Genomic DNA, 27,711 nt, shown 5'->3' with positions numbered 1-27,711 from the left:
GTTTCAACTGGTGTTTCAGATGCGGTTGTTGGTTCAGTGACAGGTTCGGAAGTAATGACTGATTCAGATGGAGTCGATGGTTCTGTGACAGCTTCAGAAGTAACCACTGATTCAGATGGAGTAGATGGTTCAGGGACTGGTTCAGAAGTAACGACGGATTCAGTAGGACTGGATGGCTCAGTGACTGGCTCTGAAGTAACCATTGATTCAGGTGGAGTGGGTGATTCAGTGAGTGGTTCAGACGTAACCATTGATTCAGATGCGGTTGTTGGTCCAGTGACTGGTTCGGAAGTAATGACTGATTCAGACGTAACCATTGATTCAGATGCGGTTGTTGGTTCAGTGACTGGTTCGGAAGTAATGACTGATTCAGATGAAGTCGATGGTTCTGTGACAGCTTCAGAAGTAACCACTGATTCAGATGGACTGGATGGTTCAGTGACAGCTTCGGAAGTAACGACGGATTCAGTAGGACTGGATGGCTCAGTGATTGGCTCTGAAGTAACCATTGATTCAGATGGAGTGGATGGTTCAGTGACTGGTTCAGAAGTAAACACTGATTCAGATTGAATGGATGGTTCAGTGACAGCTTCAGGAGTAACCACTGATTCAGATGGAGTGGATGGTTCTGTGACAGCTTCAGAAGTAACCACTGATTCAGATGGAGTGGATGGTTCAGTGACTGGTTCAGTTTCAACTGGTGTTTCAGATGTGGTTGTTGGTTCAGTGACTGGTTCGGAAGTAATGACTGATTCAGATGGAGTCGATGGTTCTATGACAGCTTCAGAAGTAACCACTGATTCAGATGGAGTAGATGGTTCAGGGACTGGTTCAGAAGTAACGACGGATTCAGATGGACTGGATGGCTCAGTGACTGGCTCTGAAGTAACCATTGATTCAGATGGAGTGGGTGGTTCAGTGACTGGTTCAGAAGTAACCATTGATTCAGATGGAGTGGATGGTTCAGTGACTGGCTCTGAAGTAACCATTGATTCAGATGCCGTAGATGGTTCATTGACAGCTTCAGAAGTAACCACTGATTCAGATGGAGTGGATGGTTCAGTGACAGCTTCGGAAGTAATCAATGGTTCAGATGGAGTATATGGTTCAGGGACTGGTTCAGAAGTAACGACGGATTCAGTAGAACTTGATGGCTCAGTGACTGGCTCTGAAGTAACCACTGATTCAGATGGAGTGGATGGTTCAGTGACTGGTTCAGTTTCAACTGGTGTTTCAGATGCGGTTGTTGGTTCAGTGACAGGTTCGGAAGTAATGACTGATTCAGATGGAGTCGATGGTTCTGTGACAGCTTCAGAAGTAACCACTGATTCAGATGGAGTAGATGGTTCAGGGACTGGTTCAGAAGTAACGACGGATTCAGTAGGACTGGATGGCTCAGTGACTGGCTCTGAAGTAACCATTGATTCAGGTGGAGTGGGTGATTCAGTGACTGGTTCAGACGTAAAAATTGATTCAGATGCAGTTGTTGGTTCAGTGACTGGTTCGGAAGTAATGACTGATTCAGACGTAACCATTGATTCAGATGCGGTTGTTGGTTCAGTGACTGGTTCGGAAGTAATGACTGATTCAGATGGAGTCGATGGTTCTGTGACAGCTTCAGAAGTAACCACTGATTCAGATGGAGTGGATGGTTCAGTGACAGCTTCGGAAGTAATCAATGATTCAGCTGGAGTAGATGGTTCAGAGACTGGTTCAGAAGTAACGACAGATTCAGTAGAACTGGATGGCTCAGTGACTGGCTCTGAAGTAACCACTGATTCAGATGGAGTGGATGGTTCAGTGACTGGTTCAGTTTCAACTGGTGTTTCAGATGTGGTTGTTGGTTCAGTGACTGGTTCGGAAGTAATGACTGATTCAGATGGAGTCGATGGTTCTGTGACAGCTTCAGAAGTAACCACTGATTCAGATGGAGTAGATGGTTCAGGGACTGGCTCTGAAGTAACGACGGATTCAGTAGGACTGGATGGCTCAGTGACTGGCTCTGAAGTAACCACTGATTCAGATGGAATGGATGGTTCAGTTACTGGTTCAGTTTCAACTGGTGTTTCAGATGCGGTTGTTGGTTCAGATGCGGTTGTTGGTTCAGTGACTGGTTCGGAAGTAATGACTGATTCAGATGGAGTCGATGGTTCTGTGACAGCTTCAGAAGTAACCACTGATTCAGATGGAGTAGATGGTTCAGTGACTGGTTCGGAAGTAATGAGTGATTCAGATGAAGTTGATGGTTCTGTGACAGCTTCAGAAGTAACCACTGATTCAGATGGAGTCGATGGTTCAGGGACTGGTTCAGAAGTAACGACGGATTCAGTAGGACTGGATGGCTCAGTGACTGGCTCTGAAGTAACCATTGATTCAGATGGAGTGGATGGTTCAGTGACTGGTTCAGAAGTAAACACTGATTCAGATGGAATGGATGGTTCAGTGACAGCTTCAGGAGTAACCACTGATTCAGATGGAGTGGATGGTTCTGTGACAGCTTCAGAAGTAACCACTGATTCAGATGGAGTGGATGGTTCAGTGACTGGTTCAGTTTCAACTGGTGTTTCAGATGTGGTTGTTGGTTCAGTGACTGTTTCGGAAGTAATGACTGATTCAGATGGACTAGATGGTTCAGGGACTGGTTCAGAAGTAACGACGGATTCAGTAGGACTGGATGGCTCAGTGACTGGCTCTGAAGTAACCATTGATTCAGATGGAGTGGGTGGCTCAGTGACTGGTTCAGAAGTAACCATTGATTCAGATGGAGTGGATGGTTCAGTGACTGGCTCTGAAGTAACCATTGATTCAGATGCCGTAGATGGTTCATTGACAGCTTCAGAAGTAACCACTGATTCAGATGGAGTGGATGGTTCAGTGACAGCTTCGGAAGTAATCAATGATTCAGATGGAGTAGATGGTTCAGGGACTGGTTCAGAAGTAACGACGGATTCAGTAGAACTTGATGGCTCAGTGACTGGCTCTGAAGTAACCACTGATTCAGATGGAGTGGATGGTTCAGTGACTGGTTCAGTTTCTACTGGTGTTTCAGATGCGGTTGTTGGTTCAGTGACTGGTTCGGAAGTAATGACTGATTCAGATGGAGTCGATGGTTCTGTGACAGCTTCAGAAGTAACCACTGATTCAGATGGAGTAGATGGTTCAGGGACTGGTTCAGAAATAACAACGGATTCAGTAGGACTGGATGGCTCAGTGACTGGCTCTGAAGTAACCATTGATTCAGGTGGAGTGGGTGATTCAGTGACTGGTTCAGACGTAACCATTGATTCAGATGCGGTTGTTGGTTCAGTGACTGGTTCGGAAGTAATGACTGATTCAGACGTAACCATTGATTCAGATGCGGTTGTTGGTTCAGTGACTGGTTCGGAAGTAATGACTGATTCATATGAAGGCGATGGTTCTGTGACAGGTTCAGAAGTAACCACTGATTCAGATGGACTGGATGGTTCAGTGAGAGCTTCGGAAGTAACGACGGATTCAGTAGGACTGGATGGCTCAGTGACTGGCTCTGAAGTAACCATTGATTCAGATGGAGTGGATGGCTCAGTGACTGGTTCAGAAGTAAACACTGATTCAGATGGAATGGATGGTTCAGTGACAGCTTCAGGAGTAACCACTGATTCAGATGGAGTGGATGGTTCTGTGACAGCTTCAGAAGTAACCACTGATTCAGATGGAGTGGATGGTTCAGTGACTGGTTCAGTTTCAACTGGTGTTTCAGATGTGGTTGTTGGTTCAGTGACTGGTTCGGAAGTAATGACTGATTCAGATGGAGTCGATGGTTCTATGACAGCTTCAGAAGTAACCACTGATTCAGATGGAGTAGATGGTTCAGGGACTGGTTCAGAAGTAACGACGGATTCAGTAGGACTGGATGGCTCAGTGACTGGCTCTGAAGTAACCATTGATTCAGATGGAGTGGGTGGTTCAGTGACTGGTTCAGAAGTAACCATTGATTCAGATGGAGTGGATGGTTCAGTGACTGGCTCTGAAGTAACCATTGATTCAGATGCCGTAGATGGTTCATTGACAGCTTCAGAAGTAACCACTGATTCAGATGGAGTGGATGGTTCAGTGACAGCTTCGGAAGTAATCAATGATTCAGATGGAGTATATGGTTCAGGGACTGGTTCAGAAGTAACGACGGATTCAGTAGAACTTGATGGCTCAGTGACTGGCTCTGAAGTAACCACTGATTCAGATGGAGTGGATGGTTCAGTGACTGGTTCAGTTTCAACTGGTGTTTCAGATGCGGTTGTTGGTTCAGTGACAGTTTCGGAAGTAATGACTGATTCAGATGGAGTCGATGGTTCTGTGACAGCTTCAGAAGTAACCACTGATTCAGATGGAGTAGATGGTTCAGGGACTGGTTCAGAAGTAACGACGGATTCAGTAGGACTGGATGGCTCAGTGACTGGCTCTGAAGTAACCATTGATTCAGGTGGAGTGGGTGATTCAGTGACTGGTTCAGACGTAAAAATTGATTCAGATGCGGTTGTTGGTTCAGTGACTGGTTCGGAAGTAATGACTGATTCAGAAGTAACCATTGATTCAGATGCGGTTGTTGGTTCAGTGACTGGTTCGGAAGTAATGACTGATTCAGATGGAGTGGATGGTTCAGTGACAGCTTCGGAAGTAATCAATGATTCAGCTGGAGTAGATGGTTCAGAGACTGGTTCAGAAGTAACGACAGATTCAGTAGAACTGGATGTCTCAGTGACTGGCTCTGAAGTAACCACTGATTCAGATGGAGTGGATGGTTCAGTGACAGCTTCGGAAGTAATCAATGATTCAGATGGAGTGGATGGTTCAGTGACAGCTTCGGAAGTAATCAATGATTCAGCTGGAGTAGATGGTTCAGAAGTAACGACAGATTCAGTAGAACTGGATGGCTCAGTGACTGGCTCTGAAGTAACCACTGATTCAGATGGAGTGGATGGTTCAGTGACTGGTTCAGTTTCAACTGGTGTTTCAGATGTGGTTGTTGGTTCAGTGACTGGTTCGGAAGTAATGACTGATTCAGATGGAGTCGATGGTTCTGTGACAGCTTCAGAAGTAACCACTGATTCAGATGGAGTAGATGGTTCAGGGACTGGCTCTGAAGTAACGACGGATTCAGTAGGACTGGATGGCTCAGTGACTGGCTCTGAAGTAACCACTGATTCAGATGGAATGGATGGTTCAGTTACTGGTTCAGTTTCAACTGGTGTTTCAGATGCGGTTGTTGGTTCAGATGCGGTTGTTGGTTCAGTGACTGGTTCGGAAGTAATGACTGATTCAGATGGAGTCGATGGTTCTGTGACAGCTTCAGAAGTAACCACTGATTCAGATGGAGTAGATGGTTCAGGGACTGGTTCAGAAGTAACCATTGATTCAGATGGAGTGGGTGGTTCAGTGATTCGTTCAGAAGTAATCATTGATTCAGATGGAGTGGATGGTTCAGTGACTGGTTTAGAAGTAAACACTGATTCAGATGGAATGGATGGTTCAGTGACAGCTTCAGGAGTAACCACTGATTCAGATGGAGTGGATGGTTCAGTGACTGGTTCAGTTTCAACTGGTGTTTCAGATGTGGTTGTTGGTTCAGTGACTGGTTCGGAAGTAATGACTGATTCAGATGGAGTCGATGGTTCTGTGACATCTTCAGAAGTAACCACTGATTCAGATGGAGTGGATGGTTCAGTGAAAGCTCCGGAAGTAATCAATGATTCAGATGGAGTGGATGGTTCAGGGACTGGCCCAGAAGTAACGACGGATTCAGTAGAACTGGATGGCTCAGTGACTGGCTCTGAAGTAACCACTGATTCAGATGGAGTGGATGGTTCAGTGACTGGTTCAGAAGTAACCATTGATTCAGATGGAGTGGATGGTTCAGTGACTGGTTCAGAAGTAAACACTGATTCAGATGGACTGGATGGTTCAGTGACAGCTTCAGGAGTAACCACTGATTTAGATGTAGTGGATGGTTCTGTGACAGCTTCAGAAGTAACCACTGATTCAGATGGAGTGGATGGTTCAGTGACTGGTTCAGTTTCAACTGGTGTTTCAGATGCGGTTGTTGGTTCAGTGACTGGTTCGGAAGTAATGACTGATTCAGATGGAGTCGATGGTTCTGTGACAGCTTCAGAAGTAACCACTGATTCAGATGGAGTAGATGGTTCAGGGACTGGTTCAGAAGTAACGACTGATTCAGTAGGACTGGATGGCTCAGTGACTGGCTCTGAAGTAACCATTGATTCAGATGGAGTGGGTGATTCAGTGACTGGTTCAGAAGTAACCACTGATTCAGATGCGGTTGTTGGTTCAGTGACTGGTTCGGAAGTAATGACTGATTCAGATGGAGTCGATGGTTCTGTGACAGCTTCAGAAGTAACCACTGATTCAGATGGAGTGGATGGTTCAGTGACAGCTTCGGAAGTAATCAATGATTCAGATGGAGTAGATGGTTCAGGGACTGGTTCAGAAGTAACGACGGATTCAGATGCCGTGGATGGCTCAGTGACTGGCTCTGAAGTAACCACTGTTTCAGATGGAGTGGATGGTTCAGTGACTGGTTCAGTTTCAAATGGTGTTTCAGATGCGGTTGTTGGTTCAGTGAGTGGTTCGGAAGTAATGACTGATTCAGATGGAGTCGATGGTTCTGTGACAGCTTCAGAAGTAACCACTGATTCAGATGGAGTAGATGGTTCAGGGACTGGTTCAGAAGTAACGACGGATTCAGTAGGACTGGATGGCTCCGTGACTGGCTCTGAAGTAACCACTGATTCAGATGGAATGGATGGTTCAGTGACAGCTTCGGAAGTAATCAATGATTCAGATGGAGTAGATGGTTCAGGGACTGGTTCAGAAGTAACGACGGATTCAGTAGAAGTGGATGGCTCAGTGACTGGCTCTGAAGTAACCATTGATTCAGATGGAGTGGATGGTTCAGTGACTGGCTCTGAAGTAACCATTGATTCAGATGGAGTGGATGGTTCATTGAGAGCTTCAGAAGTAACCACTGATTCAGATGGAGTGGATGGTTCAGTTACAGCTTCGGAAGTAATGAATGATTCATATGGAGTTGGGGGTTCAGTGACTGATTCAGAACTAACCATTGATTCAGATGGAGTGGATGGTTCAGTGACTGGTTCAGAAGTAAACATTGATTCAGATGGAGTGGATGGTTCAGTGACAGCTTCAGAAGTAACCATTGATTCAGATGGAGTGGATGGTTCTGTGACAGCTTCAGAAGTAACCACTGATTCAGATGGAGTGGATGGTTCAGTGACTGTTTCAGTTTCAACTGGTGTTTCAGATGCGGTTGTTGGTTCAGTGAACTGTTCGGAAGTAATGACTGATTCAGATGGAGTCGATGGTTCTGTGACAACTTCAGAAGTAACCACTGATTCAGATGGAGTAGATGGTTCAGTGACTGGTTCCGAAGTAACGACAGATTCACTAGGACTGGATGGCTCAGTGACTGGTTCAGAAGTAACCATTGATTCAGATGGAGTGGATGGTTCAGTGACTGGCTCTGAAGTAACCATTGATTCAGATACCGTAGATGGTTCAGTGACAGCTTCAGAAGTAACCACTGATTCAGATGGAGTGGATGGTTCAGTGACAGCTTCGGAAGTAATCAATGATTCAGATGGAGTTGGGGGTTCAGTGACTGATTCAGAAGTATCCATTAATTCAGATGGACTGGATGGTTCAGTGACAGCTCCAGGAGTAACCACTGATTCAGATGGACTAGATGGTTCTGTGACAGCTTCAGAAGTAACCACTGATTCAGATGGAGTGGATGGTTCAGTGACTGGTTCAGTTTCAACTGGTGTTTCAGATGCGGTTGTTGGTTCAGTGACAGGTTCGGAAGTAATGACTGATTCAGATGGAGTCGATGGTTCTGTGACAGCTTCAGAAGTAACCACTGATTCAGATGGAGTAGATGGTTCAGGGACTGGTTCAGAAGTAACGACGGATTCAGTAGGACTGGATGGCTCAGTGACTGGCTCTGAAGTAACCATTGATTCAGATGGAGTGGATGGTTCAGTGACTGGCTCTGAAGTAACCATAGATTCAGATGCCGTAGATTGTTCATTGACAGCTTCAGAAGTAACCACTGATTCAGATGGAGTGGATGGTTCAGTGACAGCTTCGGAAGTAATCAATGATTCAGATGGAGTAGATGGTTCAGGGACTGGTTCAGAAGTAACGACGGATTCAATAGAACTGGATGGCTCAGTGACTGGCTCTGAAGTAACCACTGATTCAGATGGAGTGGATGGTTCAGTGACTGGTTCAGTTTCAACTGGTGTTTCAGATGCGGTTGTTGGTTCAGTGACTGGTTCGGACGTATTGACTGATTCAGATGGAGTCGATGGTTCTGTGACAGCTTCAGAAGTAACCACTGATTCAGATGGAGTAGATGGTTCAGGGACTTGTTCAGAAGTAACGACGGATTCAGTAGAACTGGATGGCTCAGTGACTGGCTCTGAAGTAACCATTGATTCAGATGGAGTGGATGGTTCAGTGACTGGTTCAGTTTCAACTGGTGTTTCAGATGCGGTTGTTGGTTCAGTGACAGCTTCGGAAGTAATGACTGATTCAGATGCAGTCGATGGTTCTATGACAGCTTCAGAAGTAACCACTGATTCAGATGGAGTAGATGGTTCAGGGACTCGTTCAGAAGTAACGACGGATTCAGTAGGACTGGATGGCTCAGTGACTGGTTCAGAAGTAACCATTGATTCAGATGGAGTGGATGGTTCAGTGACTGGTTCTGAAGTAACCATTGATTCAGATGCCGTAGATGGTTCATTGACAGCTTCAGAAGTAACCACTGATTCAGATGGAGTGGATGGTTCAGTGACAGCTTCGGAAGTAATCAATGATTCAGATGGAGTTGGGGGTTCAGTGACTGATTCAGAAGTAAATACTGATTCAGATGGACTGGGTGGCTCAGTGACTGGTTCAGAAGTAACCACTGATTCAGATGGACTGGATGATTCAGTGACAGCTTCAGGAGTAACCACTGATTCAGATGGAGTGGATGTTTCTGTGACAGCTTCGGAAGTAATCAATGATTCAGATGGAGTAGATGGTTCAGGGACTGGTTCAGAAGTAACCATCGATTCAGATGGAGTGGGTGGTTCAGTGACTGGTTCAGAAGTAACCATTGATTCAGATGGAGTGGATGGTTCAGTGACTGGTTCAGTTTCAACTGGTGTTTCAGATGCGGTTGTTTGTTCAGTGACTGGTTCTGAGGTAATGACTGATTCAGATGCGGTTGTTGGTTCAGTGACAGCTTCGGAAGTAACCACTGATTCAGATGGAGTAGATGGTTCAGGGACTGGTTCAGAAGTAACGACGGATTCAGTAGGACTGGATGGCTCAGTGACTGGTTCAGACGTAACCATTGATTCAGATGGAGTGGATGGTTCAGTGACTGGCCCTGAAGTAACCATTGATTCAGATGCCGTAGATGGTTCATTGACAGCTTCAGAAGTAAACACTGATTCAGATGGAGTGGATGGTTCAGTGACAGCTTCGGAAGTAATCAATGATTCAGATGGAGTTGGGGGTTCAGTGACTGATTCAGAAGTACCCATTGATTCAGATGGAGTGTATGGTTCAGTGACTGGTTCAGAAGTAATTACTGATTCAGATGGACTGGGTGGCTCAGTGACTGGTTCAGAAGTAACCACTGATTCAGATGGACTGGATGGTTCAGTGACAGCTTCAGGAGTAACCACTGATTCAGATGGAGTGGATGGTTTTGTGACAGCTTCGGAAGTAATCAATGATCCAGATGGAGTAGATGGTTCAGGGACTGGTTCAGAAGTAATCATCGATTCAGATGGAGTGGATAGTTCAGTGACTGGTTCAGAAGTAACCATTGATTCAGATGGAGTGGATGGTTCTGTGACTGGTTCGGCTTCAGCTGTCATTTCAGATGTGGTTGTTGGTTCAATGATTGGTTCAGAAGTATCTATTGATTCAGATTCAGTGGATGGTTCAGTGACTCGTTCAAGTGTTGCTGTGCTTTTTGGTGCACCTCTTGGTGCAGGTACATTAGTTGGTTTTGCCACTGGTTCAGGTTGTGTTTGTGTTACAGGTGAACTGGTGGTTTGTTGCTCAGATGACGGTATTTCTGTATTAATCTTTGGCCCAAATGGTTTTTGTTGCACCTTTCCACTTCCTCCTCTTCCTGGTCTTTGGCCACATTCACATGGTTTGAGCTGAATGATGTTTTTAATCAGCTGAGCACTTGGGAAGTTCATACTTATGACACCTAAGCAACCATGGTTTTTAGAGATTTTTTTATGCCAGTCCACAAAGTCATAAAGCTGCTCATTGACATTTCGAGCCAACCTTTTTGGACTGTTAAAAAGTGACGTTGATGTCTCGGTCACCACAATGTGATGTTCACAGATGTGTGACTTGGTTTGCTTTAGTCTCTCTTCCACATTTTTGAGCCTATTGCGTTCAAAGAAACGCGAGTCATGGTTTTCTGTTCCAGCATGAAACACATCAGTCTGGAGAAAAACAATATTGCCCCTTGCGTCCTTCATGTATGGTGTCATTGTCTTTGTCCATATTTTATTTCTGAAGTTGTCAATTAATTCCTTTGTCAACTGCGCAACTTTTTTCTTGTAAAGACCATGTAATGTCACTTTCAAAATCACCGTCTCACTTTTGTGGTCTCTTAAGAAATCAAGAATGTCTCTGAGGACATTATCTAATTCAGTATGCTGCCAAAACATCCAGTGACTATCCCGAATATAAACATTTTTTTGTGTAGGCAACCAAATCCCAGCATGCAAGTCAAAATATCGTACTCCCACATTAAGTTGCTGCTTCAAATTCCAAACTTGACATATAGCAAGTGGTCCTCCGTATAATGTTAAGCTTTCGTGTGTTCCAGGAATGGAGATAGCAGATAGTGGGGTTTCTTCAGGTATAGATTTCATCCAGTCCAGGTTATAAGATCTTGGATCCAGGTCTGGGTTTTCATTGAAACCTAACCATGAACCTGAGCAGGTTATTCTGGTGAGAGGAAGACATTTTTACTTCTATTTTTAATTCTTTCATCGTTCTTTCAAAATCAAAAAAGCAGTTCTAATTTTTTATTTCTACAACAAGAAAAAGGAAGACAGAAATATTTGCAGAATACTCTTTTCCATCACAACAAGTCAGTCTTAAAAGTAAAACAATTATAAACTATTATTATAAAATCAATAATATTGTCTTACTTACATAGAGAAAAAGGAGAGAAAATTATAGATCCCCATAATCTGGTTGTTCCGTCAAGCTCAGGAATTTAGGATTTGTCCAAATTTCTTTCCAACATGCGTTTACATTTTTTTCTCAACAGTCAATTTGTAAAAGAATTTACAAAACTCCAAAACGCTTTTACATTTAGCTCCGGACATGGCTGTGACAATAGACAATGGTCTCTGGTGAAGTGAGGTGCTGTTGCAGTGAACATAAAGATAACCTTTGATTTGCATGTGTCTGTTCTCTAATCTTATATTTAGAGTAGTGTAGGAGAGAGAAAGAGAGACACTGAGACAAATGGAGCGCGAGACATTGTAAAAGAGGTGTGCAGGCCATGTTGTAGCAGTTTATTTAGTAAAATATGACTTTGAAGACAGTGAGAGAGGTGACGAGTCAGCTCAACTGGCTATCCTTTACATATTTTACATACACTACATGTAAGAGTAGTGTTGTGACACTTTAGCTGACATACTTCTACGTTCTTTAGCTAGAACACCTTAATAGTTTTGGATTCAGCCTGTGAGTTATATAAGGAAATCTTCAAGGATTGGTTCATCATTTCACCCACACTCATCAGAGCCACAACACTGTGCAAATGGGGAGATCAATTAAAGAATACAATTACATGAAAAGTGGGATACAGTTGTCTTAACTGTAAATTGGAGCTATAAACAGCAGCCAGGTCACTTGACGAACATAGTTTTAGAATGTTGAATTCAGCCTCTGCTTTAAACATTTATTCTGTTTAATGACAACAAAAGGGCAATACCTTTTCTTTTTGCTCCTTCCTTTAGGGGTCATCTGCCTCCATCTCACCCTATCCCTCCTCTTTCACACCAGGCTCTCGTCCATCTGCTCTCCACTATCAATATAGATCACAATGTTGTCTGCAAACATTACAGACCACAGAGACTCCTGCCTGATTTAATCTGCCTACTCATCAAATCTTATTTGACTGGATGTTCTGTATATTCTGTTTTTCATTCACCTTAATCACTGAAATTAAAGTTAACTTAGGTAGTGCTTCAAAATAATTGCCAAAACTGCCTAGATGGGTTTTTGTGTGGCTGCTGAGTACCTGGAAGTGTTTCTAGAAGAACTTTGCTAAGAGTCATCAATATGAATTTAAGAAGATGATTTTCTTTATTAAAACTTAACAAATAGCTTTGTCACATAAATTATTTAATTGGTAGGGCACTCAGAATAAAAGGGCTTAAATCAGGGCTAAAAGTTTTCAGTCCTGATTTAAATGAAGATAACTGCAGGTGTTCAGGAAGTTTGTGCCACAACAGGGGAGCATGAAAACTCAAATCAGCTGCAGAGACATATATCAGCATCAGCAATTGGAATACAGATACATACAGCAGAGTCAATTTTCAATAAACTTTTACTTCACCATAAAGTCATGATAAATATCTAATCTAATCTAATGTAATCTAATCCAACAGTTTAGCGTCATTCTTTTAAGCAAAGTTTTAAAGTTTCTTCAAGCCTACTGTGGAATGTGGTGACCATTTAACATTTGAGGCATTTTCTTATATTGATATTATTTATTTAGACTATTTCAATGCTGTTTTTTCATAAATGTAGAAACATAGAAAAGCATATCTTTCTCATATTTAGAACCCTTAGCCAGTGAATTTTTCCATGAAAACTTAGTTTTCATACACATGATACTGGGTACAACAATTACCTGAGTATCAGATATTAGTTAAAATGACATAAAACAGAGTAAAGCTTCTATTCCTAATATTTAGCATTATCTAACTAGTAGATTTTGGAAATTTTTCAAGTGTTTTATTATCTAATGTGGATCAGTAAACTAATCATTGGCCTTGTAAATTATATAAATTGAGAAAAGCTGTCATATTCATGTCATAAATCATATTTCTTTATAATTTTTTATGTTCTGCTACTCATTATTATTTATATTCACAGTCACAGCTAATTATTTCAGTATTGATTTGTTATCCTTTCAATGAATGACTAAAATTATGGTAAAAAATGGTTCGATAATCATAGCTGAATCCCAATGTTTAAATTAATAATCAAACAAGATGGAGAAAATTCTTCAGTTTTAAAACCCCCAAAAGGTAGATTCTGTTCATCTGGACGTAGCGTTTCCACTGGGAGAAACGTCTTGTCACTCATCCAAGTTACGAATCATATGTCCAGATGAACAGAATCAACCTTTTGGGATTTACCTACCTGGATGATTAAGCATGCATCAAGACATTCAGTTTTAAAAGTTGAAACCAGGCAATGTTCGGCATTCCTGCTGGGAAAACCTCAGTTTACTAACTTTAATATCACATAAGCAAACAAAAGAGAAAAATAACTGGCAATCACTGCTATAATTCAATAAATAAAGGTGAAATTCTTCTCCATTACTAATAGGTCTGTTTCTCTCCCAAAAGTCAGCTTAACAGAGACAAACTTAGCTCCTTGTTAAATTTCTCACACATTTGTTTTGTGGTAAAGCTTTCATTTGCTGTGTGTTAATATGAAGCAGTTGGGCTTTAATATACTGTAATTAAATACAGACAGTATATTTTTTCTGTATTTTATAGGTTACAATTTAATCATATGTTTTAACACATTCTAAGTTAACATATTAGTCTTATGTTTTACCATGAAGGTTTTTATTGTCTCAGATTGAGTTGGGGGCTTAGAACCACTTTCTTATGCAGGAGAAGATCTATGGTTGGTTTTTTTTTTTTTGGGGTTGGGGTTTTGTGACTTGACAACACAATATTTTCTATTATAATTGAGTAAATAAAACCCATAATGCTTGTGATTTTCTTTTCGGTCTGGCTTAAGACTCTTTAGGAGAATCCCCAAAACTCCACATTTATCCAGACTTATGATAGTGGTTCAGGTGCAGCAGTTCCTTTAGTTGCATCTGGTTGTTTGGGTGTAGTGGATGGTTCAGGTATTGGTTCAGGTCCAGCCGTGGGTTCAGACGCAGCTGTTGGTTCAGGTGCAGCTGTTGGCTCAGGTGCAGTGGATGGTTCAGGTATTGGCTCAGGTGCAGCCGTGCGTTCAGATGCAGCTGTTGGTTCAGGTGCAGCTGTTGGTTCAGGTGCAGTAAATGGTTCAGGTATTGGTTCAGGTGCAGCTGTGGGTTCAGGTGCAGCTGTTGGTTCAGGTACTGGTTCAGGTGCAGCTGTTGGTTCATGTGCAGTGAATGGTTCAGGTACTGATTCAGGTGAAGCTGTTGGTTCAGGTGTTGTGGATGGTTCAGGTACTGCTTCAGGTGTGACTGTTGGTTCAGATGCAGCTGTTGGCTCAGGTGCAGTGGATGGTTCAGGTACTGGCTCAGGTGCAGCCGTGCGTTCAGATGCAGCTGTTGGTTCAGGTGCAGCTGTGGGTTCAGGTGCAGCTGTTGGTTCAGGTGCAGCTGTGGGTTCAGATGCAGCTGTTGGTTCAGGTGCAGCTGTTGGTTCAGGTGCAGTAAATGGTTCAGGTATTGGTTCAGGTGCAGCTGTGGGTTCAGGTGCAGCTGTTGGTTCAGGTACTGGTTCAGGTGCAGCTGTTGGTTCATGTGCAGTGAATGGTTCAGGTACTGATTCAGGTGCAGCTGTTGGTTCAGGTGTTGTGGATGGTTCAGGTACTGGTTCGGGTGCAGTGGATGGTTCAGGTACTGGTTCAAGTGCAGCTGTTGGTTCAGGTACTGATTCAGGTGCAGCTGTTGGTTCAGGTGTTGTGGATGGTTCAGGTACTGCTTCAGGTGTAACTGTTGGTTCAGGTGCAGCTGTTGGCTCAGGTGCAGTGGATGGTTCAGGTACTGGTTTGGGTGCAGTGGATGGTTCAGGTACTGGTTCAGGTGCAGCTGTTGGTTCAGGTACTGATTCAGGTGCAGCTGTTGGTTCAGGTGTTGTGGATGGTTCAGGTACTGCTTCACGTGTAACTGTTGGTTCAGGTGCAGCTGTTGGCTCAGGTGCAGTGGATGGTTCAGGTCCTGGTTCAGGTGCAGCTGTTGGTTCAGGTGCAGCTGTTGGTTCAATTACTGGTTCATGTGCAGCTGTTGGCTCAGCTGCAGTGGATGATTCAGGTCCTGGTTCAGGTGCAGCTATTGGCTCAGGTGCAGTGGATGGTTCAGGTCCTGGTTCAGGTGCAGCTGTTGGCTCAGCTGCAGTGGATGGTTCAGGCCCTGGTTCAGGTGCAGTGGATGCCTCAGGTACTGGTTCAGGTATAGCTGTTGGTTCAGGTACTGGTTCAGGTGCAACTGTTGATTCAGGTATTGGTTCTGGTGCAGCTGTTGGTTCAGTGACTGGTTCAGGTGCGGTGGATAATTCAGGTACTGGTTCAAGTGTAGCTGTTGGTTCCAGTACTGGTTCAGGTACAGCTGTTGGTTCGGGTACTGGTTTAGGTGCAGCTGTTGGTTCAGGTGCAGTGGATGGTTCAGGTACTGGTTCAGGTGCAGCTGTTGGTTCAGGTACTGGTTCAGGTGTAACTGTTGGTTCAGGTGCAGCTGTTGGTTCAGGTGTTGTGGGTGGTTCAGGTACTGGTTCAGGTGCAGTGGATGGTTCAGGTACTGGTTCAGGTGCAGCTGTTGGTTCAGGTACTGGTTCAGGTGCAGTGGATGGTTCAGGTGCAGTGGATGGCTCAGGTACTGGTTCAGGTGTAACTGCTGGTTCAGGTGCAGCTGTTGGTTCAGGTGTTGTGGGTGGTTCAGGTACTGGTTCAGGTGCAGTGGATGGTTCAGGTACTGGTTCAGCTGCAACTGTTGGTTCAGGTACTGGTTCAAGTGCAGTGGATGGTTCAGGTGTAACTGTTGGTTCAGGTGCAGTGACTGGTTGAGGTGCACCTCTTGGTGCAGGTGCATTAGTTGGTTCAGCCGCTGGTTCAGGTTGTTGTGGTGATTCAGGTGAACTGGTGGTATGTTGCTCAGATGATGGTACTTCTGAGTTAATCTTTGGCCCAAATGGTTTTTGTTGCTCCTTTCCGCTTCCTCCTCTTCCTGGTCTTTGGCCACATTCACATGGTTTGAGCTGAATAATGTTTTTAATCAGCTGAGTACTTGGGAAGTTCATACTTATGACACCTAAGCAACCATAGTTTTTAGAGATTTTTTTATGCCGCTCCACAAAGTTGTAAAGCCACTTATTAACATTTTGAGCAAATGTTTTTGGACTGTTAAAAAGTGACGTTGATGTCTCAGTCACCACAATGTGATGTTCACAGATGTGTGACTTGATTTGCTTTAGTCTCTCTTCCACATTTTTGAGCCTATTGCGTTCAAAGAAACGTGAGTCATGGTTTTCTGTTCCAGCATGAAACACATCAGTCTGGAGAAAAACAATATTGCCCCTTGCGTCCTTCATGTTTGGTGTCATTGTCTTTGTCCATATTTTATTTCTGAAGTTGTCAATTAATTCCTTTGTCAACTGCGCAACTTTTTTCTTGTAAAGACCATGTAATGTCACTTTCAAAATCACCGTCTCACTTTTGTGGTCTCTTAAGAAATCAAGAATGTCTCTGAGGACATTATGTAATTCAGTATGCTGCCAAAACATCCAGTGACTATCCCGAATATAAACATTTTTTTGTGTAGGCAACCAAATCCCAGCATGCAAGTCAAAATATCGTACTCCCACATTAAGTTGCTGTGTCAAATTCCAAACTTGACATATAGCAAGTGGTCCTCCATATAATGTTAAGCTTTCGTGTGTTCCAGGAATGGAGATAGCAGATAGTGGGGTTTCTTCAGGTATAGACTTCATCCAGTCCAGGTTATAAGATCTTGGATCCAGGTCTGGGTTTTCATTGAAACCTGGCCATGAACCTGAGCAGGAGGTTATTCTGGTGAGAGGAAGACATTTTTACTTCTGTTTTTAATTCTTTCATCGTTCTTTCAGAGTCAAAAAAGCAGTTCTAATTTTTTATTTCTACAACAAGAAAAAGGAAGACAGAAATATTTGCAGAATACTCTTTTCCATCACAACAAGTCAGTCTTAAAAGTAAAACAATTATAAACTATTATTATAAAAAAAGTTCTCATTGTTTATTTCTATACCAAACAAAAGAAGGACAGAAATATTTGCTGAATATGTTTTCAAATCACAACAAGTCTTACTTGTAAGTAGAACAAATATAAAGCTCACAACTGATAACACTTTAGAATATTGTCACGCATTATCAAGCATTAGTAAGGTATTAGTAAGTGCTTAATGCATCATTTATAAAGCATTGCTTCTCCTTAGTATGTAACTTATAGAATTTATAAATCTAGATATAATGTTTATTTTTGATGTAAGATCTCATATACAGCGTGTTCATTGTATAATTTAGAAAGTCTAAATAAGTGATCAACAAAGTATTTAGATATGAATTTATATATATAATAATTAGTTTATTGTTTGTGAGTGTGTTAATAGAGGTTTTATACATACTTATTTCAAGCTGTAATCCATGGCTATTTCATACAGTTACTTGTTGTTAAGTATTTTGTGTAACCAGGACTATTTTTGCCTTATAAAGATTTAAAAATTAAAGTAAAAGTACCTCAACACCTAAAGTATAAGCTCACATAAAAAGAACACAGGCAAAGCACAAAGAAATAGAGAAAATCCAAATCAGTGTTGCCAACTTAGCAATTTTGTCACTATATTTAGTGATTTTTCAGACCCCCTTAGTGACTTTTTTTCTAAAAAGTGACTAGCAACAAATCTGGCTGGTGTTATTGGAGACTTATGATGACTTTTTGATGTGAAAGCACGTATTGCTCTTACTCTCAACAAGCAGCGGGTGCTGCCGTGGGCATCTCGCCAGTGCCAAAGCGCTCACAGCCGGGGGATAGTCCTCACACAGTCAATTCTTCTTTTACTCTTACGTTTTGTGGGTGACAAGATTTAAAACTACTTAAAAACACACACGAAAAAAGTGTGCCAGAGTGCCTATTTCGGGTCACTTTTGCCAGTCCCAAGCCCAGATAAAGGAGGAAAGTTGGAATTGTGACATTAAAAAAAACAATAATTGCTAAAAGAAATTTAATGTGTAGTTCTAAATATATTCTAAATGCTCTTAGGGTGTTTTTTTTACTCACTTTATGGCTTTTCCATGATGTTATTTCTCTCTCCACAGGGCTGGTTACAATTACAATTATAAGAACGACCAATTATGCAAATTAGGGGATGACATCATTAAGTGACTTCAAGCATCTTTTAGGACAGCCAATAGTGATTTTCCTTACTGAGGAGTTGGCAACACTGATCCAAATCCTCTATTAGCTAACTTTAGTCAAATAAGTCATTGAGAAATCAGAGTAGAGTAGAGACTCACTCAGTAAAACAAGTTGTGTTAGTTGGGGATAACTGTAGTCTGGGACAACAGCTGAAAGAGGAGATTCAGAAACGTGCACATCGGAAGTAACTGTCCTGGAACTGTTTCTCTGTGAGTATAGCTGAGCTAAGCTAACATGACTAACTAGCCTCTTAGCCATGTTTTTGACCCATTAGCACCACAGTCTCTGTTTACACAGTCTCTGTTACTGCTGTTATGGTTGTTTTACACATATCTGCCTTTGTTTTTGATGCTAGCTTACTTCATTCCTGTGTTATTGTTACACCGTGTACATCTGCAGGGGCTGCCTTTCGTTCACCATTAGTGCTAATAATACTAATATTTATTATGGTTAGATTGACTGCTACTAAAAAGAGAATAAAAAGAAGATGGATATAAAAAGGTAGAATACTGTGCAAGCATTGCTGTACCAAAAAGAAAAGGGTGGCGCAGTAGTTTGAGAATTCAGATTTTATTGTTATTGTGGCCTTTAAATACAGATATTTACTGATATTAATGCAGTACCATCCCTGTTTTATATAAATGAGAAAAAGAAGGAGATCATCCAGTACACGTTTCTTTCCAGCTGAGTTCACCTCTGTGATAACACTATTTCATTTAATTCAGGAGCACTTTGGAAGTAAAGCTACTCGAGGCTGACTTATAAGCCTCGATCAGCCTCTGCTCAGAGTATTTTTGTCAATTAAACCTCTCTTACGAACTCATTTCAGTATTCTTCAGCTCTCAGATAGGTTGTTTTTTGCATCTGGCTATCAGTATATAAATATATTCTGTATCTCTTTATAGGTTGTCTGTAATTTTTCTGTTGTGAAGATAGCTAATACTTGTTTGAGTCTTGACATACTTTTCTTTTCATTTATAAATGTTTTATAAGGCAATAACAGTTCCCACTTTAGATGAGGTCACACAAAATACTTACCTAATAACTGTAAACTGTGTAAATTAGCCATGGATTACAGCATGAAATAAGTATGTATAAAACCTCTATTAACACACTTACAATGAGCTCATAGCTTAAGGATCATATATATAAATGTGCAACACAATCATTCTAATTGATACCATGAACACGTTATATATGAGCTCATTAATCAAGAATAAACATATAAACATATAAATGATTACTAATACACACTCACTGAATTAAGCACTAATACCTTACTAATGTGTTGCCATAAATTTTTGTTTTACTTACATAGAGAAAAAGCAGAGGAAGTGATAGATCTCCATAATCCGTTTATAGGCTGGTCTGTTGAGCTCAGAAAGTCGGGATTTGTCCAAATTTCTTTCCAAAATGCGTTTACATTTTTTTCTTTTACAAAATTCTTTGTAAAACTCCAAAACGCGTGTATATTTAATGCGGATATAGCTGTAACAATAGACAATGGTCTCCGGTAAAGTGAGCTGCTGTAACAGTGAACATAAAGATAAACGGTGATTTGCATGTTTCTGCTCTCTAATCTTGTATTTTTAGTAGTGTAGGAGAGAGAAAGAGAGACACTGAGACAAATTGAGAGAAAAAGAGATGGTAAAAGACACGTGAAGGCCATGTTGTAGCAGTTTCAGTAAAATATGACATTAAAGAGAGTTAGGGAGGTGATGAGTCAGCTCAGTTTTCTATCCTTTACATATTATACATACACTACATGTAAGAATAAGGGTGTCCGGACTCTTTAGCTGACATACTCTAGTTCTTTAGCTGGAACACCTTGATAGTTTTAGATTTAGCCCGTGAGTTATATAAGGAAATCTTTAAGGACTGGTTCATCATTCCCACCACGGTCATCAAAACCATAACACTGTGTTAACAGGGAGATCAAATACAGAATACAATCACATAAGAAGTGTGAGTCGCTTAGCTTAAGTTATCTTAGTGTTAGCTTTAGACAGTTTAAAAGATGGACATAGTTTCGGGGTCTGAACAGTGAAGCCAGCATCTATTTTAATCTTTCATTCTGTTTAATGACCACAAGAGGGCAATACCTTCTTCTTTTGGCTCCTCCCTTTAAGGGTCATCTGCCACCATCTCACCCAATCCCTAGCATCCTCTGCTGTGACGCCAGCCTGCATGTCCTCCATCAATACAACCGTGAATTTTCTCTGTGGTCTTCCTTGGCTCCTCCTACCTGTCAGCTCCGTATTTAGCATCCATTGTGCAGTATATCCATTATCCCTTCAAACCGCCACAGCGTTGACTGCTCATCTTTAAACAACTCAACCGGGCTGTCTCTCTAATATAATATAATATAATGTAATGTAATATAATATAATATAATATAACATAGTATAATATAATATAATATAATATAATATAATATAATATAATATAATATAATATAATATAATATGATATAATATAATATAATATAATATAATATAATATTTTATTATATTATATAATATTAACCCTGCGTCAGGCTGGCCATCTGTCCTGAGCTGGGATAATATAATATAATGACTTTAGCTCCATTCTTTTAAGCAAATGTTTTGAAGCTTCATCACTCCTGGTGCTGACTGTTTAACATTTGAGACATTTTCTTATATTGATATTATTTATTTAGACTATTTTAATGCTGTTTAGCATTAAATATAGACACATAGAAAAGCTTATATTCCTCATATTAAGATCCATTAAATGGTGAATTTTTCCATGAAAACTTAGTTTTCATACACATGATACTCAGGCACGACAATTACCCGAGTATCACATATTAGTTAAAATGACATAAAACAGAGTAAAGCTTCTATTACTGATATTTAGGATTATTTAACTAGTAGATTTTGGAAAGTTTTATTATCAAATGTTGATCATTAAACTAACTACTTACTAAGAAGAAAAAAATATATGGTAATAAACGTGAAATTTTTCTCCAATACTAATTGGTCTATTTCCCTCTCAAAAACTTCTTGTTAAATTTCACATGGATTTGTGGTAAAGTTTCCATTTGCTGTAATTGGGCTTTAATATACTGTAATTAAATATGGATGGTATATTTTTTCTATATTTTATGGGTTAAAATTTAATAATATTTCTAACACAGGTGATTTTCTTTTGGCTCTGTTTTAAACCTCTTTAAGAGGACACCAAAAACCCCTCCATATGTGATATTTATCCAAACTCATATACATTTCTAATGGTTGTTAAAATATATCAGTGACTGCTGGGGATACTGAGAAATCCAAACATGTTTTAAAAGCTATTACCTCACTTGTTAGGCTTGCTAGGAAAGGTCAAGTATGACTGATTACTTACATTTTACCTTGTTAAAGATCACTTTTGAACATCCTGAGTCCTGTTGATAACATAAGTAACTGTGAAAAAATTATGCACCTGAACTCTGAAAGCAACTTAACTACCCTTAAATCTAAAGTACCGTGGTAATTATATGACCACATGTCTGATTATTTACAAAATGTTTAAATTTTCTCTTAAATTCTCTCTACTGTACCGGTACAGCTAAAATAAAAAAAGAGAAAGTAAACGAGGATAGTTTAATTCATCACTGTCACTATAATAGAATTTTCATTTTCCCATTTCTAAGACATTTGTTTACAGACACAATTGTATTTCTTTTCTGTAATTTATTACAAATAATTATTACTTAAGTATTACTTTTACTGTTACATTTATTACTCCACTTATCCTCTAAAGCACTTGCGCCTTCTCCAGTGTGTATCTAATTTGTGCTCTTTCTTACGCTGTGTGACAGGGGGAACAACAGGATGTGAATCAATTACTGGTTCAGGAAGCACAGAATAATGTGTTGGTCCCATTTTTTTTGATTCTGGTGAAGTTGTTGGTTCAGGTGAAGTTGATAGTTGAGGTGCAGTTGGTTGTGGTGAAGTTGTAGGTTCATGTGAGGTTGTTGGTTCAGGTGAAGTTGTTGGTTCAGGTGAAGCTTTTGGTTCAGGTGAAGTTGATGGTTCAGGTGAAGCTGTTGGTTCAAGTGAAGTTGTGGGTTCAGGTGAAGTTGATGGTTCAGGTGAAGCTGTTGGTTCAGGTGAAGTTGTTGGTTCAGGTGAAGTTGATGGTTCAGGTGAAGCTTTTGGTTCAGGTGAAGTTGATGGTTCAAGTGAAGCTGTTGGTTCAAGTGAAGTTGTGGGTTCAGGTGAAGTTGTTGGTTCAGGTGAAGTTGTTGGTTCAGGTGAAGCTGTTGGTTCAGGTGAAGTTGATGGTTCAGGTGAAGCTGTTGGTTCAGGTGAAGTTGTTGGTTCAGGTGAAGTTGTTGGTTCAGGTGAAGCTGTTGGTTCAAGTGAAGTTGTGGGTTCAGGTGAAGTTGTTGGTTCAGGTGAAGTTGTTGGTTCAGGTGAAGCTGTTGGTTCAGGTGAAGTTGTTGGTTCAGGTGAAGCTGTTGGTTCAAGTGAAGTTGTGGGTTCAGGTGAAGTTGTTGGTTCAGGTGAAGCTGTTGGTTCAGGTGAAGTTGATGGTTCAGGTGAAGCTTTTGGTTCAGGTAAAGTTGATGGTTCAGGTGAAGCTGTTGGTTCAGGTGAAGCTGTTGGTTCAAGTGAAGTTGTGGGTTCAGGTGAAGTTGTTGGTTCAGGTGAAGCTGTTGGTTCAGGTGAAGTTGATGGTTCAGGTGAAGCTTTTGGTTCAGGTAAAGTTGATGGTTCAGGTGAAGCTGTTGGTTCAGGTGAAGCTGTTGGTTCAAGTGAAGTTGTGGGTTCAGGTGAAGTTGTTGGTTCAGGTGAAGTTGTTGGTTCAGGTGAAGCTGTTGGTTCAGGTGAAGCTTTTGGTTCAGGTGAAGTTGTTGGTTCAGGTGAAGCTGTTGGTTCAGGTGAAGCTTTTGGTTCAGGTGAAGTTGATGGTTCAGGTGAAGCTGTTGGTTCAAGTGAAGTTGTGGGTTCAGGTGAAGTTGTTGGTTCAGGTGAAGCTCTTGGTTCAGGTGAAGCTGTTGGTTCAGGTGAAGTTGATGGTTCAGGTGAAACTGTTAGTTCAGGTGAAGTTGTTAGTTCAGGTGAAGCTGTTGGTTCAGGTGAAATTGGTTGTGGTGAAGTTGTTGGTTCAAGTGAGGTTGATGGTATAGGTGAAGTTGTTATTTGAGGTGAAGCTGTTGGTTCAGGTGAAGGTCTGGGTATGATTATTATTCTAGTTGTGGGTTCAGGTGAAGTTGTGGGTTCAAGTGAAGTTGTAGGTGCTGATGCTGGTTCAGCTGAAGGTCTGGGTATGATTATTATTCTAGTTGTGGGTTCAGGTGAAGTTGTGGGTTCAGGTGAAGTTGTAGGTGCTGATGCTGGTTCAGTTGAAGGTCTGGGTATGATTATTATTCTAGTTGTTGGTTCAGGTGAAGTTGTGGCTACAGGTGACGTTGTCAGTTTAGTTGTTGGTACAGCTGCTGGTCCCTCCTTTCCACTTTGTCCTGTTCCTTCTCCGTGTCCACATTTACATGGTTTGAGTTCAGTGATTTTTTTAATAACTTCAGCACTGGGGAAGTCCATACTTATGACACCTAAGCAACCATGATTTTCCGAACTGGTTCTGTGTTGCTTCAGAAAGTTGTCAAGCTGTTTGTTAACTTTTTGAGCCAGTTTTATTGGTTTCTCAGTAGTTGATGCTGACGCTTCAGTCACCATAATGTGATGTTTACAGAGGTTTGACTTGATATTCTTTATTTTTTTTTCCACATTTGTGAGGCTATTATGTTCAAAGAAATGTGAGTCATGGCTTTCTGTTCCAGCTCGAAACACATCAGTCTTGAGAAAAACAATCTTACCCCTTGCATCCTTCATTTTTGGTGCTAGTGTATTTCTCCATATTTTACTTTGGAATTTGTAAATTATTTCGTTCATCAAATTTTCAGCATCCTTGTTATTAGGAAAAAATAACTTATGGAATGTCACTTTTAGAATCACAGTCTCACTACTGTAGTTTTCTAAAAAATCAAGAATATCTCTAAGAACTGCACCCAAGGGAATTTCTTCCCCAATCATCCAGTGACTATACCCAACATAAATGGTTTTTTTAGGAATCCAATTTCTAGAATGCAAGTCAAAATATCGTACTCCTACATTAAGTTGGTCTTTCAAATTCCAAACTTGACTTTGCAAATAACTTGCAAATAGTCCTTTGTATAATGTTAAGCTTTCATGTGTTCCAGGGATAGCGATAGCAGATAGTGGGGTCTCTTCAGGTATAAACTTCATCCACTCCCGGTTATAAGAGCTATTATTCAGGTCTGGGTTTTCATTGACAACTGACTGTGAACTTGAGCAGGTTATTCTGATGAGAGGAAGACATTTTTACTTTGTTAATTCTTTTTCATTTAGAAAAAAAACCCCAAACTAAGGCATATTAGCAATATTTTCTATTTAAATATGTTTTCGCTATCACAACAAATTAGTCTTAAAAGTAACACTAGTATAAACTATTAAAAAGCATATAAACAGCACAATTTATAATTTTATGTTTTACTTACATAGAGAAAAACCAGAGGAAATGATAGAACTCCATAATAAGTTTGTAGGCTTGTCCGTTGAGTTCCAAATTTCTTTCCAAAATGTGTTTAAATTATTGTTTCAGCAGGGAAATAATTCAGAAAAACTCGAAAGGCTGTTAGCTGCAGACATGGCTGTAACAATAGACAATGGTGTGCACTTAAGTGAGCTGCTGGAAAAGTGAACATGAAGATAAACTTTGATTTGCATGTTTCTGCTCTCTTATCTTTTATTTAGAGTAGTGTAGGAGAGGGAAGGAGAGAAATTCTTGTGTCTTTTGGATGTATTAGTCATTAGAAGCAAAAGGAGTATAGAGCATGATGCTTTTGTGGAGGAATCAACTGCTTCAGAATGTGAATAAATCTCAGAATATGGTGGAAATAGAGTCTGCTCATCTCCTTTTTGTACACAACCTATGTGTTGATCTTCCACTTCAGCTTGTGGTCAGTGCAGATACACATAAGTGCACCGTGGGTATAAAAATGAGTGAAAAAGCAGCCAATGTCCAAAAGAAAAGCTTCAGAAAGTCAGGAAAACAATTTCTCAAGACTTCTTTAAAAATTACAAGAAACTGTGGCTCACTTGAAGTAAAATATAAAGAAATAAGGGGTGGATCTAGATTTTTGTACAAGGTATGTACAAGATGTCCCAGATCAAATAAAGCTTTATCATTACTGTTTACAAACATGTTTTGTTTCCATGTTTGGTAATGGAGGATGCTTGTCTACATGAGGTTTTGAGAGCTTTGCAATGAAGAGAGAATAGAATAGAATAATCCTTTAATTGTCCCACAAGGGGAAATTTGGTTATATCAGCAGCAAAAAAAAACACACATATACAAACAGAACAGGACACACAGAACCGAAGCACAATTTTTACATATTTACATCATGGACAATAGTTACCAGAGCAGAGTACAGTACAGTTGTTTAAATTAGCGTACACATAGTGTGCAAACATGGCAGGATACTGAAAGATGTTTAAATAGTTAAGAATAATTAGAAAAGTGCAGATTGTTTATTGTACCCGTGCATTAAAAAGTAAACATGTAACTTTCAATAAGTTAGTGTATATATAAGCTGAGAAAAGTAATGTGCAGTTATAACAGTAAAAGTTGTTACAGCACTGATGTAAACATCTATGTTTGTTGGGAGCAGTTCTGATTGTACAGTCTGACAGCTGCAGGGAGGAAGGACCTGCGGAAACGCTCCTTCATGCATCTAGGATGCAGCAGTCTGTCACTGAAGCAGCTCTGCAGTTCAGCAACATTTACATGCATGGGGTGGGAGACTCTGTCCATCAGAGATGTTATTTTGGCCAGAGTCCTTCTGTCACCCACCACCTGCACTGGGTCCAGGGTGCATCCCAGAACAGAGCTGGCCTTCCTGATGAGTTTGTCCAACCTCTTCCTCTCAGCTGCCGATAAACTGCTGCTCCAACATACAACACTGTAAAAAATGACAGATGCCACCACAGAGTCATAGAAGGTCTTTAAAAGCGCTCCCTGTACTCCAAATGACCTGAGCCGCCTCAGCAGGTAGAGTCTGCTCTGACCCTTCCTGTAAAGAGCATCAGTGTTGTGGCTCCAGTCCAGTTTATTATTCAGGTGAACAACCAGGTACCTATAAGAGTCCACTATCTCAATGTCCACTCCCTGGATGTTCACCGGTGTCAGTGTGGTGGGTCTGCGTCTCCGGAAGTCCACCACCAACTCCTTGGTTTTCCCGGCGTTGATCAGCAGGTGGTTCTGAGAGGCCTCATCTCTCAACATTAGTTGCCAACCGTACTAATTTTCTTGGATGAATAGGAGCAAATCCAAGCTAGGTTTGGTTAAAGGTCTGGTGGAAATTCTCCACAGAAGAGTGCAGAATGAGATTTAACAATTACACATTCACATATGTTCTTTTAGCACTTTTGGTCTTTGGTTCACTGAATAACCCTTTAAATGTAACCTGCTTATAAAGGGTTAGTTAGTTAGTTTGTTTAATCTTGCACATGGCATCCCCATTTACCTTCTGTGTTTGGTTGTAATGTGCTGTAACGTCATCCTTATCCTGTCCAATAAGCTTCTGTCTGTACACTGCTTATCCTCTTGTTGGCCACCTGTTACATCTTAGTGAGCTAAAGAATGATCAGATAAGACCTAACATGAACAATTCACTTAACAGTAGCAATCCACAAGAGGAACAATCAGTTAACTGGGTGGAAATGAGAAGAGTGGTTTTCAGCTGCAAACGATTTTTCTCCTTCTAACGCCTGCCTCTGCGACAGCTTTGTGCTAAGGAGCTAATCCTCCTTTTCTTTTGACATTGGAAGATGTCTATGAGAACTCTCCCCCTGGTTTTCATTAATCTGGGTGGAGAGATGCTTTACATACTGGACCAACGCCTGCGAGCTCACAACACCTCAGAGGACAATTCAGAGAAAGGTAGAGGCAGCTGACATCTTTGTAGATGTGTCTTCCCGGTTTGTGTCAAGCTGTAGCAGTCTGATGCCAATTTATAAACTAAAAAAAAAATGCTTCTCTTATGTCAGATGCATAACTACCCAAATTACAAATCTGCTTTCCTTCTTTTTCTTTCTTCTTTTGTTGGAAACCCAACATGGCTGCAGGAGTGTGGTCAGAAAATGACAGGAAAAGAGGTATTACTTGAGCTTAATGTTCTTTAGTCAGCTCCTCCAGCATCTCTGAGC

The 27,711-nt window shown here is 40.9% G+C and overlaps 5 protein-coding genes across 8 annotated transcripts in view; 3 read left to right on the top strand and 2 right to left on the bottom strand.

The window, feature by feature from the left end:
* oscp1a (organic solute carrier partner 1a) overlaps positions 1-27,711 on the top strand; it is a 42,824-nt gene that overhangs the window by 7,537 nt on the left and 7,576 nt on the right. For 2 of the 4 annotated variants that reach the window (XM_039605434.1, XM_039605435.1), the window contains exon 1: positions 18,469-18,675. The exons of 1 other annotated variant lie outside the window; for it this stretch is intronic. The gene's annotated coding sequence lies outside the window, so the exon portion shown is untranslated. Of the gene's footprint in view, positions 1-18,467; positions 18,676-27,711 lie in introns of those variants that run through there. One more of the 4 variants, XM_039605432.1, reaches the window with a different exon arrangement.
* Positions 743-9,304, top strand: LOC120435532 (serine-rich adhesin for platelets-like). Its single transcript, XM_039605309.1, has 2 exons — positions 743-9,240; positions 9,284-9,304. Exons 1-2 carry the CDS (start codon positions 745-747, stop codon positions 9,302-9,304), a joined length of 8,517 nt encoding a protein of 2,838 aa, XP_039461243.1. The 5' UTR covers positions 743-744.
* On the bottom strand, positions 9,303-13,991 carry LOC120435531 (mucin-2-like; the record flags this gene model as incomplete). Its single annotated transcript, XM_039605308.1, has 2 exons — positions 11,260-13,991; positions 9,303-11,049 (listed from the first exon to the last, which is right to left on the bottom strand). Coding segments are annotated over exons 1-2 (1,782 nt in total), but the record flags the coding sequence as incomplete, so codon positions are not given.
* On the top strand, positions 11,453-16,211 carry LOC120435530 (fibroin heavy chain-like). The gene is made up of 3 exons (XM_039605307.1): positions 11,453-11,467; positions 14,110-14,428; positions 14,639-16,211. The coding sequence occupies exons 1-3, from the start codon at positions 11,453-11,455 to the stop codon at positions 16,081-16,083; spliced, it is 1,779 nt and encodes a 592-aa protein (XP_039461241.1). The 3' UTR covers positions 16,084-16,211.
* On the bottom strand, positions 22,077-25,152 carry LOC120435648 (cell surface glycoprotein 1-like). The gene is made up of 2 exons (XM_039605431.1): positions 24,999-25,152; positions 22,077-24,802 (listed from the first exon to the last, which is right to left on the bottom strand). The coding sequence occupies exons 1-2, from the start codon at positions 25,031-25,033 to the stop codon at positions 22,225-22,227; spliced, it is 2,613 nt and encodes an 870-aa protein (XP_039461365.1). The 5' UTR covers positions 25,034-25,152; the 3' UTR covers positions 22,077-22,224.

The sequence above is a fragment of the Oreochromis aureus genome, linkage group 22, assembly GCF_013358895.1.
Source record: "Oreochromis aureus strain Israel breed Guangdong linkage group 22, ZZ_aureus, whole genome shotgun sequence".
NCBI lineage: Eukaryota > Metazoa > Chordata > Actinopteri > Cichliformes > Cichlidae > Oreochromis > Oreochromis aureus.
The sequence above is the reverse complement of the archived record's forward strand: the minus strand, read 5'-3'. Positions and strand labels throughout refer to the sequence as shown.

What these genes read in the sequence shown, in the direction of transcription:
- LOC120435532 (XM_039605309.1), top strand. Translation starts at nt 745, where the DNA reads ATGACTGATTCAGATGGAGTCGATGGTTCTATGACAGCTTCAGAAGTA. An exon ending in CAACTGGTGTTTCAGATGCG is followed by an intron (nt 9,241 to 9,283) that starts GTTGTTTGTTCA and finishes TGACTGATTCAG; the next exon opens with ATGCGGTTGTTGGTTCAGTG.
- LOC120435530 (XM_039605307.1), top strand. An exon ending in AGGTGCAGCTGTTGGTTCAG is followed by an intron (nt 14,429 to 14,638) that starts GTACTGGTTCAG and finishes CTGTTGGTTCAG; the next exon opens with GTGCAGCTGTGGGTTCAGGT.
- LOC120435648 (XM_039605431.1), bottom strand. Translation starts at nt 25,033, where the DNA reads ATGGAGTTCTATCATTTCCTCTGGTTTTTCTCTAT. An exon ending in TTCCTCTGGTTTTTCTCTAT is followed by an intron (nt 24,803 to 24,998) that starts GTAAGTAAAACA and finishes TCCTCTCATCAG; the next exon opens with AATAACCTGCTCAAGTTCAC.